This window comes from Anopheles coluzzii, chromosome 2 (genome assembly GCF_943734685.1).
Source record: "Anopheles coluzzii chromosome 2, AcolN3, whole genome shotgun sequence".
Lineage (NCBI taxonomy): Eukaryota > Metazoa > Arthropoda > Insecta > Diptera > Culicidae > Anopheles > Anopheles coluzzii.
The window spans coordinates 124,692,702-124,708,653 of record NC_064670.1 but is presented as its reverse complement, the minus strand read 5'-3'; the positions used below and the strand labels follow the sequence as shown (position 1 = coordinate 124,708,653).

General features: G+C 50.4%; 4 protein-coding genes across 4 annotated transcripts; 2 read left to right on the top strand and 2 right to left on the bottom strand.

Annotated features, from left to right (window-relative positions):
* Positions 1-58: 58 nt before the first annotated feature.
* Positions 59-2,958, top strand: LOC120952943 (xyloside xylosyltransferase 1). The gene is made up of 2 exons (XM_040372548.2): positions 59-269; positions 345-2,958. The coding sequence occupies exon 2, from the start codon at positions 623-625 to the stop codon at positions 1,889-1,891; it is 1,269 nt and encodes a 422-aa protein (XP_040228482.2). The 5' UTR covers positions 59-269; positions 345-622; the 3' UTR covers positions 1,892-2,958.
* Positions 2,945-4,790, bottom strand: LOC120952940 (otefin). Its single transcript, XM_040372544.2, has one exon. The coding sequence runs from the start codon at positions 4,623-4,625 to the stop codon at positions 3,207-3,209; it is 1,419 nt and encodes a 472-aa protein (XP_040228478.2). The 5' UTR covers positions 4,626-4,790; the 3' UTR covers positions 2,945-3,206.
* Positions 4,791-4,919: 129 nt separating this feature from the next.
* Positions 4,920-6,980, bottom strand: LOC120952942 (monocarboxylate transporter 12). The gene is made up of 4 exons (XM_040372546.2): positions 6,460-6,980; positions 5,921-6,394; positions 5,565-5,843; positions 4,920-5,492 (listed from the first exon to the last, which is right to left on the bottom strand). The coding sequence occupies exons 1-4, from the start codon at positions 6,529-6,531 to the stop codon at positions 5,007-5,009; spliced, it is 1,311 nt and encodes a 436-aa protein (XP_040228480.1). The 5' UTR covers positions 6,532-6,980; the 3' UTR covers positions 4,920-5,006.
* Positions 6,981-7,767: 787 nt separating this feature from the next.
* LOC120952936 (ubiquitin carboxyl-terminal hydrolase 43) lies at positions 7,768-14,912 on the top strand. The gene is made up of 6 exons (XM_040372536.2): positions 7,768-9,622; positions 10,127-10,384; positions 10,479-10,613; positions 10,744-10,878; positions 10,956-13,754; positions 13,828-14,912. Exons 1-6 carry the CDS (start codon positions 9,209-9,211, stop codon positions 13,876-13,878), a joined length of 3,792 nt encoding a protein of 1,263 aa, XP_040228470.2. The 5' UTR covers positions 7,768-9,208; the 3' UTR covers positions 13,879-14,912.
* The last annotated feature ends 1,040 nt before the right edge of the window (positions 14,913-15,952 follow it).

Sequence of the window (15,952 nt, the reverse complement as noted above, 5' to 3'; positions counted from 1 at the left end):
TTTTCTATTCTTCTTGCTCACCGCCCCTCCGTTTGACACGAAACGTCAAAAGCGCCCCCACTCCTGGCTGACGTTTTGCAAAACAACCGAAGCTGTCAGGCGGAGGCCAGCTTTTCCAACAACTATCGCTCCTCCCCCACCCTGCGCCGAAGGGTAGTTGCGCGAGAGGGTGGCAAATTAAGGGTGGAAAGCCCCCGCGAAATGTCATCGAGTGCAGAAAAAAGGATAATGCGAGGGCTGCAAACAGAACACTGAATCGCACTGGAAAGGTCTGTAATTTGCAATCATCTCACGGTGGAGGAGATATTCCGCGCCCGAGTCGTATAATGCTGAAGTGCTTCTAGGATACGGCGCGCGTCTGTGTGTGTGTGTGTGTGTGCTTGGCTCGTACCTGGAGGAAAAAGGATCCCGCTAGCAAAAGGAGGCCACGCCATCTCCGAGCACTGATTATGAAACTAGGTCCCTGTCCTGGGGACGTGCGAGCAGCGTAAACACAGTGGAGCACAGTGGCGCTGACGCGTGATTCGGGGAAGGCAACGGGCAAGCTCTGGCTCTCATCGATTGGTGGCAACGACGTCGACGGTGGTGGCGCTGGTGGCTCGCACTGCCACGGATCGGTCTGATGGGCATGAACAAGGCGCTGCTGGTGTTTATCGTGGCCAGCGGCTTTCTGCTGTTCATCTACGCGAACAGTAGCGTCTTCAATCGGCACCTGGCGCAGAAGGATGTGCCGGAGCGGTTGGCGGCGGCGGCCGCCCTAGTGCACCGGAACCAGCACCCGCACCATCATCAGCACCATGAGGGCAAGCACCGGAACGGCACGGCGACAGTCGGGGAGGATGGTACCGGTGACCCATCGCAGGCGGCGGTGGCGGCGGCCAGCAAGCTGAAGCGCGTCAAGTACGTCTCGAAGGGCACGAACGATACCGAGTATAACATCTTCCTGATCTACACGAAGGAAAGCCAAAACATGATCCTGCACAGCCAGCTGGAGCTGTTCCTGCGCAGCCTGCTCAAGTACAGCACGATCGAGCTGCACCTGCACGTGATCACGGACGAGCAGAGCGAGCGGTCGGCGGAGGAGCTGATCAAGCAGCAGATCGAACGATTTCACCGCACCGCATTCTACACGCTGTACGACGTGCGGGACTGTGCGGAGAAAATCAGCGACATCGTGCATGGCATGATGCCACTGTTCAACTACCGGTCCGGCAGCTACTACAGCGATGCCTTATTTCTGCTGTCGCTTGGGCTGCACCGGATCGTCGATCGGAACATGCGCCGGGCGATCCTGATCGACTGTGACGTCGTGTTCCGGGCGTCTGTCAAGGAGCTGTTCGATCAGTTCGACCAGTTCGCACCGGACCAGCTGTTTGGGTTGGCGCCCGAGCTGACGCCCGTCTATCGGCACGTGCTGTCCCGGTACCGGATGAACAATCCGCAAACCAGCTTCGGCAGCCCGTACTACCTGGACAAGGTGCCGGCGGCAACGGACATGCAACCGTTGGGGAAAGATGTGCCGCGAGGCAAGAAAGCGCCCGCATCCGAACCCCGACACCATGGCTATCCGGGGCTGAATTCGGGCGTCGTTATGCTGCACCTGGATCGAATTCGACGGTCGCGAATTTACGAGGAAATCATCAAGGAGTCCACTGTGAAAAACATGGCAGAGAAGTACTCCTTCCAGGGCCATCTGGGCGATCAGGACTTTTACACACTGATGGGGTTCGAGTTTCCCGGGCTAATCTATCGGCTGGATTGTGTCTGGAACCGGCAGCTCTGCACGTGGTGGCGGGAGCATGGATACAGCGACATCTTCGACAGTTACTTCCACTGCGAAGGGACGGTGAAGATCTACCATGGCAACTGCAACACGCGGGCCCCGGAGTAGGCTGCGCCGAATCACTCTCAATCTCTCTATCTCTCTCTAACTCTATTCGAGTCCTCCGATTGTATGTGTTCGTACATTCCAGTACCCAGTTTCCATCGGTTTAGTTTGTTTTTAAACATTCCATACTAGCGTTTGTTTCGTTGGCCATATTTAGCGTGTAAGGTGTAGTGTAGAATGAGTTATACCGATCTCAGTGCGGAACCACGTGTCTCTGTTTCATTCACGCCTCCAGGGTACGACACATACGGACGTACCTTGCGGTGGCCGTTGGCGAATGAGGTGCATTTTCCTGTTGTTCTGTTGTCCTAAACTAGTACCTTTGTTTTAACGAGCTCTTCCATAACGTGTCTCGACCGGTCGTTCAACGATATGGGCATGTCCGGCCAATTGTCCGGTTAGAAGATGAGTTTTTAAGAAAAACTACACCTGTCGTAACTTTCTCCCCCCGTCCCGTGCAATAATTACTGTGTTGTGTGACATTGTGTTTTAAGAAAAGTTATGCTAGTTTCTAGTTACAAAGAGCGATTTTTTAATTTGTTGCAAACTTCCTTACTATTAGCTTCTAATATTAGTGCGCGGCTAGTATACATTTATAGCAAGTAGCTACGGTGCGTGCGTGGAGCGCCTGCGAGGGAATTGAGCGTCTTGGTTTTAACTATTCAAAACCTTGCATTTTGAGAGGGGTGAACGAAAACAAAAATAAGAAATCAAATTAGGTTAGGGTCGTACGAAAAGGATTTGAAGAACCACTGCAACTAAACAAACGAACAAACAACCCACGTTACTAACGAAAAACCGAAATCTCTACGTACCGTTTACTTATTATCACGAAACACGATAGTAGCAATCGAACAAAAAATCGCGAATATAGGAGCAAATGGGGGCCAACAGTGTCCACACAAGATCCACTTTACATGCAGCCTACTCCGCTGCTGGACGATACAATCGTCTTTGCGCGCGTGCAACCAATAGTACACACACACAGACACATGTGAATTGATCATGTTGTTTGATGGAGAGGAGTGAAAGGCGTAAAATAATAAAAACAAACAATTTTCCCTTTTTGATATTATATCGTTTATTCGACCAAAAGAACAAAAAAAACAAAAAGAAACCTACCATGCTTGTAGGTGGTGGGATGATGGGGCCACGAAGCCTCGTGTACAAATTTTAGCTTTTTAAAATTGACCCACGAACGTTACTGTCCGTGTCGAAGAGAGTATTACTAGGTTTCCAAGCTAGGAAATGCAGTTGGCTAAAAATGGCTTCAAAGGGAATCAAAGTGGAACGATTACAAACGCATACATATGTGAGTTTACAGAAAGAAGAATACAAACAGGAAAATGACCACCAATACGATGATGAGGCTGTAGAAGATCTTCCGGATCGAGTACTTCCGATCGAGTGCCAGCAGCTCCTGCCGCATGGAGCTGCGCACACCGCTCGTCTCGGTTGCTGTCCTACGACCTGCCGTAGACACCGTGGGAGCCATCGTTTGCCGTCCAGCTCGGTACCGGGAGGACGATGAAGCTTCGTATTCCTCACGTGGTGCGTACGTTGATCGCAGCGACGACGTAGTAGTAGACCCTTCAAACATTGTCCGTCTGGAGGGAGATTCGCGCGAAATACCACCGGGCTGCTGGACTGCTTCCGCACGCAAGCGGGATAGACGCTTGGTGAACTCGCTTAAATACGGAGAATCGGTTGGGTCGTACTTTGGACCGGTTTCTTCACGTACCGCCGAGGACATGCTGCTGCGGATCGATGGTGATGCAAAGGTAGGCTTCGGCAGGGTTCGTTCCGTCGTGCCGTACTTCAGCGGGGCCGGTTCAGCAAAGACACGCTCCTCCTTACCCTTCCGGCTATCGGTCATCGTGGTGGCGGTGGTAAAGGTGCGACGCGTCTCGGATGTCGTTTGACTGAAGGACTCTTTCACTGGCGCTGGTTTCGGTGGTTGCTGTGGCGGTGGCATCGAAACCGAGGCAAGAGCGCTATCCTCATCATCATCCAGCACGATTACGTCCATGTCCTGCTCGTTCTTCCCCATTTCCGGTACGTCCACCTCCATCTCTTCCTCGATTGGTTCCGGAACCTTCTGGGCGGTCACCTCCATCTGATGTATGTAGGACGTAGTCAGCATCTCAGCGCGAGACAGCGAAGGGCTCTTCGATTTGCGCTCACGCTGGGTCAACTGTGTCAGCGGAACCATATCGTCGTCCGAGTCCTCCAGTATTGCCGGTACTTTCGGTGCTGCTTTCGTGGACGCTGCGGATGATGCAACATCCTTATCCTTCACCGGGGTAACTCTTCCAGATCGACGCTTCGACGCAGATCCCGGCTCCGGTGGCAATGTTTCGGAGACCTTCGGTGTCGGTTGTGATGCAGAAATGAATTTGGGCAGTTTCGTTGATGCTGCTGCGGTCCCAGCAGCGCTAGCAATCGTTGCTCGACGATTTGTCTGCTCCTTTTTCGCGGTCACGGCGGTTTTCTTCGTGCCAGCGGGTTGGCTGCTGACGGGCTCACTATCCTCGTCGGAAGAGTACTTTGTAAGGTGGATTGTCTCACGCCGTGCCTTTCCTGTGCCTCCGCCTCCTCCGTTGGTGGAGATGTGATTTCGTAGCTTTTTGATCAGCACCTTCCGCGTCGTGCTTGTGACCGGCATGTTGGACAGGCCGAACTCGAGCAGCTTCAGCCGCAGCTGATCGTTCGACATATCATCGAAATTATCTGCCATGTTGCGCGTTAGATGCACACCCAAAAACGAGCAGACAAACTACTTTTAACACAGATATTTCGATACCGATTACAGACAAAAAACACACTTTCGTTTTGTTTTCCCCCTGTTTACATTCACTGTGGCGCTGTGGCGGTAGCCCGCTTATTCGGGATGATGCTGCCTTTGCGAAAGGCACGGTTATTTGAAATTTGAAAATCCCGGATAAAGCGTGTCATGCGAAACTGTCATCGGCGTGTTTACAGTACCACATCCGGTTCTCAGCGAACGTTTTCGAAATCCAAACAAGTCAAGTCAAGTGCAAACGTCCGCGAATTTGTATTTTCTATGCTTATCATCAAATTAACAAACTTAAACGACTAGTAAGAGGTCTGCCACAGGTTAGTTATCGTCTTTAAAGTACATTTCGCACAACCACAGCACGCAGGTCGTTACGAGCAGTAGGTTCTGGGCGTGCAAGTTCAACGAATAGCTGCCGGTAAAGTCAGCAAACCAGCCAAGGATTTGCCCAAGGGTCAGCACCAGTATACCCTTCGTTACCATATTAAACCCAAGCGCATTGGGAAGCATCTTTTCGATCTTTCTCTCGCCGCAATATTCCGCCACCGTCAGGTTCTGATTGACGATCGTGATTGAGCGGAAGATACCGTAAAAGGCGGACGTGACCATGAGCGGCACCAGGGAGCGCATTTCGGCCATAACAGAGCGTGCCACCACCAGGCAGATTCCGGCTAGCAGAAACGTGGTACGATGGGAAAACTCCATCCTATCCACAAACGCCGGTACGGTTATCCTCGTGATAAGATCAGTCGTGGAAAGCACTGACATGCAGTTGGCAGCTTCGAGCATGGTTAGATTGGCAGATTTCTAGTGGAGACGGGTAAATAACATAAATGAACTGTTTGCAACATTTTTCAACATGTTTTTTAGGTAACTTACCTGTAGAAAGTAAGGAAAAAATAAAGAGAAACTAGTCGACGCTGTGTACGCAAGTCCAAGACCAACGATCAAGTTCAAAAACGAAACCTGCTTGAGAATGGCAAAATCCATCAAGGCAGCTAGTTTTGACCAACCGCAAGATGCTTTCTTGCAAGAAGTTCCATTGGCATGTGAGCTCGGCTTATCCATAGCCAGCAGTGGCTGGCTCTCCCTATCATCTCCCGCCACACTATCCTTCAGGTGCCATTCTACGGGCTGGAGTAAGCTGGCACCAACCACCTGCAAACAAACGGTGACGCATCGAAACACTGAATGCATTTGATCATTGCACCGCAAAGGGCCACCCCATCCCTTACCCCATTAAACGCTAGTCCACCGATGATAAGAGTTGTGTCCCTAAAGTTAAAGTTGCTCAGAAGATACTGCACGAGCAGCGGCATCAGAATCTGACCAATGCCGGTTCCTGCCAGCGCAAAGCCCACCGCTCGTCCCTTGCGATGGCGAAAGTAGGAGTTGAGGGCAACGAACGTGGACGACTGTATTAGCCCCAGCCCAAATCCAAATGTCACACTGTACGATAGCACAATCTGCCACAGTTTGGTACTGTACGAACATAACGAGAGCGCAGTGCCCGTCAGCAGACTGCCCAGAATAGCGGCCTTTCTTGGATTGAAGTGCTTGATAATGGGCCCGGTAATGAGGCCGGAAAAGTTGAGCGAAATGTTCATCACGTTCATCACCAGCGCCGCCCCAAAGGCGTGCTCTCCGAGACTGGCGAGGTAGTCCGCAAACATGAGCCCAAACACAGAGACCAACGATTGATTGAACACCTGTGGATTATAAGACGGCTTAGACGATGGTGCTGGTACTGGTGTCCGCCAGCTCCGAGACGTACATTCACCAGCGCACAACCGGCCACTACAACCCACCCAAAGCCACCATCCGGTGGGACACGGGAGGCTCGCATGTCAAACGTGCTTTATTTTACTGTGTGGTAGTAGATTAAAACCTCCGAATCACGCTGAAGCTGAACGCGCGCACTATTTGATAACTTCACACAGCACCACTGCCATGTCCGGTTCCTGGGACATGATCTCGCGCACTGATTCATTGCACGCTTCGGTCTACTGCTTACATTACCGCCGGTGTGGACATAAGGGGATGGATTTTATCTCAGCTGTCCGCAAACATACGCCCGAATCTCCGGTACGATATCGCTTGCTCTCCTCCTCACAACCAACACTGCTGTGGGTGGGAGATAAAAAAAAACGAACGAGAAATCCCTATCCCTATCCTATCGTCGCCTATCTACGTGAGTGCAGCGTGTGAATTATCAAGCAGCAGCAGCAGTGTTGATGTTGCAACGAATGCCAAAGGTAAGGGAAAAGCGTGTGTGACCCGCCTGAGCAATCACGCCCGTCTCGTAGTAACGGTTGATGTGCTTTTGTTTTGTAGCAAACCATCGAAAAAAGAGCGCGATCATGCCATGGCATACCGGTAGTGTGGTCAGATAAGCAAAAATGCATACAGTAGCTCCGTTCATTGAACTTTTGGATTTGAGAACGTATTCTTTTTGAATTTTTGTTGCCATGTATCCGGAATGACTTCCGAATGGGCATCAATTGACGATTGTTTTTAGCAAATTGTTCGAGATTTATCGTTCTTTATTGGAATTCAAGACTTTGGGCTATGCTATAGAAACTAATCAACAGAGGATAACGGAAATCATTGTAAGTTTCCACAAAAACAAAAGTGTAGAATTACTAGATAATTACAGTTCATATAAAATTTCATCTTAGTGATTTCGTAAAAAAAGTTCTAGGATTATAACTTTCATGCTTTTGAAACAATAGGTTTGGGACACGATGGAAATGGATTCGATCGAAAGCAACGGTCGAAAACATTTTCGAACAGTATGGAATAAACCAAAGCGATTCAGACAGGAGCAAATCAAGAGGTTGGACCACAGTAGCTGCGACATTGGTGAAATGGAACAAAGTGGATGGAAATCTGCTTTTATTTTCAATCAAATTTAATAGAACGGAGAAATGGTAGAAATATCGACCAGCAGCTAAAATATTGTGGAATAGAAATGAAAATAAAAACTTTCAATTATTTGCCGATGACAGTCCACAACGGACACGCAAGCGATACGGCTGACAGCTGTCAATGTGGCGAAGCAAAATCATGCAATGGACGTACCCGATTTTAAGCGTTTTCGTGAAATAGATGGATGGCATCTCATCAACAAAACAGACGAAAGTCAGAAAGTGTAAAAATGTTGTAATTTTAGCTAAAATTTCGTGTCGTACGTTGTAGAAAGACTCTGCTGTGTGTAAATGAAACGGTGTTGATGTGGAGAAAGGTGACAAACAGTGAAAAGCATCTATCCTCTGGAAAACCCCACACATACCGTGTGGCATCATTCCCTGCTTGCTGTGGATTCAGACGCGCTGAGATTGTTTTCGGTGTGGAAAAGAAATCGTTTATTTGCGAACAAAATCAACATTTTAGGCTTCTGCTGCTCCTGGAGTGCCCTGTCAGGGTGTGTTGGCCCGATCGCTGTTGTATTCGCTTTGCGGAAGAGAGAAACAACCTCTCGGTTAGAAAGCTGGAACATTCCTGCCAATCGCACGGCCGCCCCACCTCCACAAACTTTTCCTGTGGTGAAGCATTGAATCTGCACACGTCGTCCCGGAAGGAGACCGTGACCTACAGGCTAGGCAGTACCGCCGCTATAGCAGTGAGCGGAGCAGACCGGAATCACGAAAAGCGAAGGACAATGACGACACGCGCTCGAAATGATGATGATTCGCCATAAGTAATTGTTGCTCGCTTGTGGAGGCAGGCGGATACGCGAGATATCGCGCATACGACACCGTGTGTAAATTAACATGCTGATGCAGATGTGCCGTGTGGAGGAGAGGAAACTTCCATCACCACCCCGTGTGAAACAGTCCCAGCGCTTGCCAATTCTCGTGCGCGGTGGTAAAGCATAGCAGGCGTGAAATTTCGTGCGTGTGCGCGAGTGTGTGTGTGTGTGTGTGTGTGTTGGTGTGTTAGAGAGTGGAATTTATTAAGCCACTTGAGTCACTTTCATCGTCCCCTCTTCCCCAAACGTTTGGCTTTCGCGCGTGTTGTTTCTTCGTGTGAGTGATTTTTTTCTCCTTCACCCCTCTTCTGATTCGTTCTTTCTTTCTCTATCGCGCGCGAGCCCCCGCTCATCGGTACGGTTGATTTGCAACTCCCGTGGTCAACCACTGTGTGTGCTGGGGTGGCACTGTGGGGCGATGGTGTGACCCGCCAAAGCACCGCGAATGAATGTTTTCATACTTCACGTAACACAACTGGTGTCGACGGGCTGCTATGCGAGGTCATGGTGTCGCCAATCGCACCATTCTAAACGTGCCTGCCAGCGCGCTGCGTGTGTGTGAGAGTTGTTTTTTGTGTAGTAGCGCGTGCTATCTTCCGCCAAGCAGAAGGGACGGACCGGAAGGCCTAGACAGAGATACCGTGTGTCTGTGTGCACCTTGCGATAATAACGGGGAAAAGAAACGGGTGGTTTTGCGTAAGACGGAAAACGTGTGTTGGTGCTGTTCGGTGCGTTAGCGGGTGGTGGTGGTCCCGGTAAAAAGTGAAAAGAAATGGAGAAACATAATACGCTGGATGTCGCGACGTCGGCCCGGGTCGCCGCCACGGGTGGCAGTGCTGGTGGAGCAAGCAGCAAGTTGAAGCGAGCATTTTCAATGCCGCGCAATCCATTTCAAGGTTCGCGAGGAAGTAGTAACCCGCCTGCTAAAGCGGTTGGCAATGGCAACGGTACTGCCGCTGCAGGCGAGAAAGATGACGAATCGCGCTGCGATTCGAGGTTAACCAACAGCAACAATCAGAAGAAATCGACCACTACGACGGCATCCAGTGGTGGTGGTGGTGGTGGGGAAGGCACCGGAGCAACGGGCAATGGGAACGGCAGTGAGAAGAAGATCTTCCGCCGATTATCAGTGAAAAAGTTTATCAATCGCATTGCACAACAGATGACTTATGTCAACCGTACGGTGGTAAGTGGCCAAACACGCATCCAATGGTTTATTTTATTTTTTTATTATTTTTGGTCGATCGGGCGTGTGTGATGTAGCAGCGAGCGGTGAACCATCTCCTCCCAACCTCTGCAAGCATATCTCCAGGATGTACCGGACGTGTGTGAGATCACATGCATGATGAGGGTGCCGAACTCACTCTTCCCCACACATTCCTGGCCAGCAGTGGAGTGCGCTCGTCGGTCTGTGCACTCGCTCGCTGAAAAAATAATTGACCTTCTTCTCCACTGATTGCTCTCAATCATTCAATCAGGCGCGCGAGGAAGGTTGGAGATGGTTCACGTGCACCGTTACCATTGCTGCCCCCATACCGTTCGCGGGGCCGGCGTTGATGAAACAGCCCGCTCTCTCGACCACCCTCCCGCAATGCTCTCACATGTGTTTGATGACCATCAGCAGCATGATGACGCGAGGGTACACCCGAACCATACAACTGCGCGACTAATAATGCTTCCATTTTTCTAGGGCAATCATAAATTCGACAAGGTACAATCGTCCCAAACGTCCACCCTCAATGGCACGGTACGAGGGGGAGGTGGCGCACCAGCAGGAGAAGGAGGAGGAGGAGGAGGAGGAGGCGGGAACTTTGTCTGGCCGCCGGACACTGTGCCGGGTGTGATAGGGTTGCGGAACCACGGCAACACTTGCTTCATGAACGCTGTCTTGCAGTGTCTCAGCCACACGGACATACTGGCACAGTATTTCGTTTTGGATCTTTACAAGGTATGGGAGGGGAGGTGGCGGTGTGTGGCAACACGGTAGCAATGGGGGTGGTCTATTAATTACTGCCTTTTGTTCATTCATCCATCCATTGCAGGCCGATCTAAAACGACGCAACAAAATTAATGCCAAAAAGTTCGGTACGAAGGGTGAGCTGACGGAACAGCTTGCTCTGGTGCTAAAATCGCTGTGGACGTGCAAAGACGCCCCGGACTATAGTTCAAATTTTAAGGTAAGAAGAAGCATCCCGGAAAGCTCCCGGGGTCGGGTAGAAAGTGTTTCAAATTTAACGGTTGGTTGGTTTCGTCTGTTTTGTCTGTTTTCTGATCACCTTTTCACCCTTACCCACCCGTTCCCATCAGGCTGTGGTCGATCGATATGGCAGTCAGTTCCGCAGCTCTACCCAGCACGACGCACAGGAGTTTCTTTTCTGGCTGCTGGACAAGGTGCACGAAGATTTGAACACGGCAACGAAGCGAAAGTACAAAGCGATCAAGGTAAGACGCTCATAGTAGGCTGTTCCCGGCCCAAAGTGCATTCATGGAAACGCCCTTTCCTTTTCTTACCGTTGCAGAATAATGGCCGTTCCGATGAGGTGATCGCGGCCGAAACGCTGGCCAACTATGTGCGCTGCAACAACTCGTTCGTGCAGGCCGTGTTCCAGGCCCAGTTTCGCTCCTCGCTGTCCTGCCCGACGTGCGGCAAGCAGAGCAACACGTTCGACCCGTTCTACTGTCTGTCGGTGCCACTGCCCCAGCTGTCCCAGCAGCCCGTGCTGGTGAAGGTGATCTACTCCTCGCAGCAACCGAAGCAGGTTAAGCTCGGTTTGGGCATTCCGCACGGTTCGCCCGTGCTGGCGTTGCGCGAACAGCTGCACGCGGATACGGGCATAGCGCTCGATCGGATGATACTGACCGAAATTTGCGAGTCGGGTTTCAGTCGCGTGTTCTGCGACTCGCATCTCATGTCGTCGGTGCGCGAAAACGATCCACTGTACTGTATCGAATGTCCACCAGCTGGCAGTGGGCAGGAGGCGGCCAGCGGGACCAAGATTGTGCTCTGCCTGTGCAACGGAAAGCGGGACTTTGGTGGACATGTGAAGCGCTTCGGTACGCCGTTCTGTTTGGTGGTGAACCGAGACGTATCGTACAGCGAGCTGCAGAAGCTGCTGCTAAAGGAGATGTCGAACATTTTGCGATCGGAAGTGTTTACGTTCGCTACGCCGGCTCAAAGCCTGTTCCGCATGCGCCTGCAGGACCCATCCTGCGATGCGGACACCTACCTGGAGGCCACGGTCGAGCATCCACTGTTTACGGAGATGATCGATCTGGCGCTGTCGGTGCTGCCAACGGATGCAGGGCCGGCCCACGTCAAGCTGCTGCTCGAGTGGACGGAACCGGAACGATTCTTCAACGACATGGGCGATCCGTTCGTCGAGCACGAAAGCGTCAGCCAGATGAGGGAGAAAATCCCGGCCAGCTCGGCCCTAACGCTCGAGCAGTGCTTCGAACATTACACCAAGGCGGAAACGCTCGGCCAGGACAATGCCTGGAAGTGTCCGCACTGTCAGGAGTACCTGCCGGTGGTGAAAACGCTCGGGCTCTGGTCCCTACCGGACATAATGGTGATACATCTGAAGCGCTTCCGGCAGCAGCAACTTCGTGCCAGCACGCAGGCAGCAAAGCTGACGAATTTGGTAAAGTTTCCGCTGCACGGTTTCGACATGACGCCGCATCTAGCGCGCGATCCCTCCGCGCACCAGCAATCGTCGCACCCGTCCCAGGCATCCAACCACCACACCTCCGCGCAAAGCCACCAGAACACGCTGGACCGGTCGCAGGGTACGGCGGGATACACCGATACGGACAACTGGAGTCCGTGGCGCAAAATAATGCGAAGTGCCCATTCCAATCAAACACATTCCATGCTGGCGGGAGCAGGCGGAGGCGGCGGAACCGGCCGTCGCCAGCTTGCGATGGACAACCGGTACGACCTGTACGCCGTGTGCTACCACCAGGGCGACACGCTGGAGACGGGGCACTATACGGCGGCCTGCAAGAACCCATACGACGGCCAATGGTACCGCTTCGACGACCAGCGTGTCTCGCACGTGCCGAACGATCGCATCGACGAGGAAATCATCAACAACGAGGCTTACCTACTGTTCTACCAAAGACGAAAGCTACCGTCGGACGGGTCGGGCGAGTGTTCCGGCAGCTCTAGCTCCAGTTCCGGGGATCATTGGGTGTCGAAAATTATTGTCCCACCAGCACCGGCCAGCGCCGCAGCGACGGCAACGTTGGAACGGAACAAGAAGGTGCAACCAGTTCCGACGACGGCAGCAGCAGTCAAACCGCTGCCAGTGGCTGTTCCCACAATCGAGACGGCCGCTCCGACAGCTCCAACCCCGTCTTCTGCAGCTCCGACCTCGAGCGCGGCAGAAACCACGGCCAGTATTTCCCCCGATTCTGCACCGGCAAAATCGCCCGATCGTGATTCCACACAAGCAAAGGATAGCAACGTCGAGGTGATGTCGGTATCTTCGGCGATCGAGAAAAGTCGCGCCGAAAAGCTCGTCACAGACACGGCGGACGTCTTGTCTGGTCGTGTGGTCGCCCCAGAAGCTGTGGTGGAAGCTTGTAGCGAATCGAACGAAATGCCCAAACGAGATGTAGTCAGCAACGTCATCACTGCGATAAAAAGTGATCAGCAATCTTCATTACCTTCATTATCATCGTCAGCTGTTGTGCCAACGGAAAAGCAAGAACTCATCATCGCAACCCCCGAAGCCAAAGAATCAAAGAAGAAAGGTATTGATGAAGCAGCGACCAAACAATCTTCGGAAACGCCGAACGTTAACAATGCCACCGGTAGTAGCGCCGCCGCTGCCCCGAGCCCCACTAACAAGGTAGCGGCAGAGGAGCAGTCGTCGAGAAAGGACACGCTGGAACAGTTCAACCAAACGTCCAAATCGGCGGACGATGGTGGTAGTGAGTCAACGAAGGGGAAACTTCCGCTTCGCAGCGACAAGCACGATCGGGTGGAGCAGAAGCTCGGTCTGGCAACGGGATCGGTGGCCACCAACGGTGGTGGTCGCTTTTCGCTCCCTTCCTCGCAGCAATTTCAGGACATTCTGTGGCGGGAAAACATGTCCGAGCTGATGCACCATCGACCGTCGTCCTTCACCACGTACAAGAGCGTGATCGATGCGGGAGACGCAGTTTCACTGATCCGTGGTGCAAACACGTGCAGCAAGGACACGCTGCTGTTTATCGACCAGCAGAACCATGGGCTGGTCGATCGTGTGGTGCTGGACGACGATGACGATCCAGACGACTTGCTTCCCCCGGGTAGCGGAAGTCGAGCATTGTGGGTATGTATGCGTGCGGGCGGGCGAACTGCGAGCAATTTAGGCTTAGTTTATTAATTTCGCCTTATTGTTTCAGATTTCCCCGGTTACGCCACACAAGCTGATAACTGTGTCGCCGAAGAATTAATCGGCCAATTAAAAGTCGCTAAACCGGTCGGGCTTGTTGAAGGCGAAAGTAGTATTCCCTAATTGTAAATGGACACAAAGAGGAGAAGATGCGTTTGTGTGCGTGCGTGTTTGAGTGTTTTGTTGAACTATTATTATCTCTTTTTTTATTATTTTATTATTGCTAGCGTGTTTTGTATGTTTTATTTTGCACCATTTTTATTACGTTGTACTCTGTCATGTTATGTTAGTGTGTACCCCTTTAATGTATTGTCCTTTGTTTTGCGATAGTATTTGAGCCCACACATGTCTGTCGTGTGCAAAACAAAACAAAACGAAAAAAAGATGTGAAGTGAGCGCGCAATATAATTGCCGTAAATCGCACATTCCTTAAATTCACCATATGCTGGGCACCACCACGATTCCTCGACTCGCGGAGCTGCTATTATTATGATTATTATTATTATTGCTTTGTTTGTGTGTGTGTATTAGGCGTTCAAGCAGCATCGGGAAGCGTGTGAAAAGATCCTATGCGTTTTTTTTCGTAGTGATCGAATCGAACACGCGCGTTCACACTCGCGCCCGGGAGTGAAAGAACGGGGTCAATTAATGGCATAGTGTGGTTTGATTTGATTTGTTTTTTTTTGCGTTTGCATATGGGTTGTGTGTTCGTTCGTGCAGCTTGCAGGTCGTCGGATCTATTGAACCACGGCACGGCTCTGAGCACCTGTCGAGTGTGTGTGTGTGGGTGGGATGGGAAGAAAGTGATATTTATTCAAAACAAGAAAACAAGAAACAAGTAGGAACCGAAGGAACCGGGCCTAAGATAAGATTGATGCGATCGTAGGTTAGATTCATACTCATTTTCTGAAAACAAAACAAAAAATCATACACGAGAAAGTATTTGTATTTCTTCATAGGCAAAACAAAACAAAAAAACTAGGAAACATCACCAAACCAGCGCTTCGAAAGCATGTCTGTGTATGTGTGAGATAGTAGATGATAGAGAAAAACCGACGGTAGAAAAACCATACAAATTTAATTGCAAAACAAAAATGGATCCAGTTTTTTGAGGACAACAACGAAACCATCCCCTTCCCCTTTTTTCCCCTCTTCCCGAAGAAACCATTTCTCCCCCACGTATCCAGAACTCCCCGATCCGATCGTGCGCGCAATTCGTGTGTTGTTTCTCATGATAATACCCTCCAAAACACGTATATTACGATTTACAGTAACGTTGGTGTGCCCCCTTCATGGCCACATAGTCGGGTTTTTCTCCTCAACAGGGAATTTGCAAAATTTGAAACAAAAAACAAAACTAATTACTATTACTACTACATCTATTACTACTGCTGCTACTACTACTACCACCACTATTCAACTGTTGAGTGCGCGCGAAACACGAGTGAGCGACGAAGATCACAACCAACCAGAGGGCGGGAGAGTAGCATCTATTAGTGAAAGTGACGCAAGTACAATTTAATGTTAGTTATATATTATATGAGAAATTCCTCCCCCGTGCGAAAAGAAGAATTTGAATGTAGAAGGGTGCAATTGCCAGAACCGATTGGATTGGAAGCGATTGATTGGACCGGCACACGAGTGTGGAGAATACAAGAAAGGGGCAAGACAGACGACAGTGGCAGACAGTTGCGCCGGGGGTCGATTCCTCACAATCCTTTTAAATTATTGATGATTGATGATAACAGAGAAACGAACGAACGAATGAATATTGAGCAGAAGAAAAAAACGAAGAAAAATGCGTACCAATTTTACTTATCTTGAAAGAAAGCTTCACAGGGTGGATGATTTGCAGAAACCAGCGATTTGCGATACTTTATCCAAAACGTGGACTGCAATTTCAAGATAAGATATGCAGCTAAATTTGGCAGCACCACAATCTACTGCATTGTGTTGAATTGTGTATCGTTTTTATGAAATTTTGCAATATTGAATAATTCTTAAAACTTATTAATTACTTAAAATTACTCCACAGTGCGCTATAAGGCTCCATGTGCTTCAAAGATGCTCTCTCCAGAGGTTAACATTTAAGTGAGTATAACTTTATCAAACATTAATATTATTCAAAAATATTA

What these genes read in the sequence shown, in the direction of transcription:
- LOC120952943 (XM_040372548.2), top strand. Translation starts at nt 623, where the DNA reads ATGGGCATGAACAAGGCGCTGCTGGTGTTTATCGTGGCCAGCGGCTTT.
- LOC120952940 (XM_040372544.2), bottom strand. Translation starts at nt 4,625, where the DNA reads ATGGCAGATAATTTCGATGATATGTCGAACGATCAGCTGCGGCTGAAG.
- LOC120952942 (XM_040372546.2), bottom strand. Translation starts at nt 6,531, where the DNA reads ATGCGAGCCTCCCGTGTCCCACCGGATGGTGGCTTTGGGTGGGTTGTA. An exon ending in GTGGACTAGCGTTTAATGGG is followed by an intron (nt 5,844 to 5,920) that starts GTAAGGGATGGG and finishes GTTTGTTTGCAG; the next exon opens with GTGGTTGGTGCCAGCTTACT. An exon ending in TTTTTCCTTACTTTCTACAG is followed by an intron (nt 5,493 to 5,564) that starts GTAAGTTACCTA and finishes CGTCTCCACTAG; the next exon opens with AAATCTGCCAATCTAACCAT.
- LOC120952936 (XM_040372536.2), top strand. Translation starts at nt 9,209, where the DNA reads ATGGAGAAACATAATACGCTGGATGTCGCGACGTCGGCCCGGGTCGCC. An exon ending in TCGTTTTGGATCTTTACAAG is followed by an intron (nt 10,385 to 10,478) that starts GTATGGGAGGGG and finishes CATCCATTGCAG; the next exon opens with GCCGATCTAAAACGACGCAA. An exon ending in GAAAGTACAAAGCGATCAAG is followed by an intron (nt 10,879 to 10,955) that starts GTAAGACGCTCA and finishes TTACCGTTGCAG; the next exon opens with AATAATGGCCGTTCCGATGA.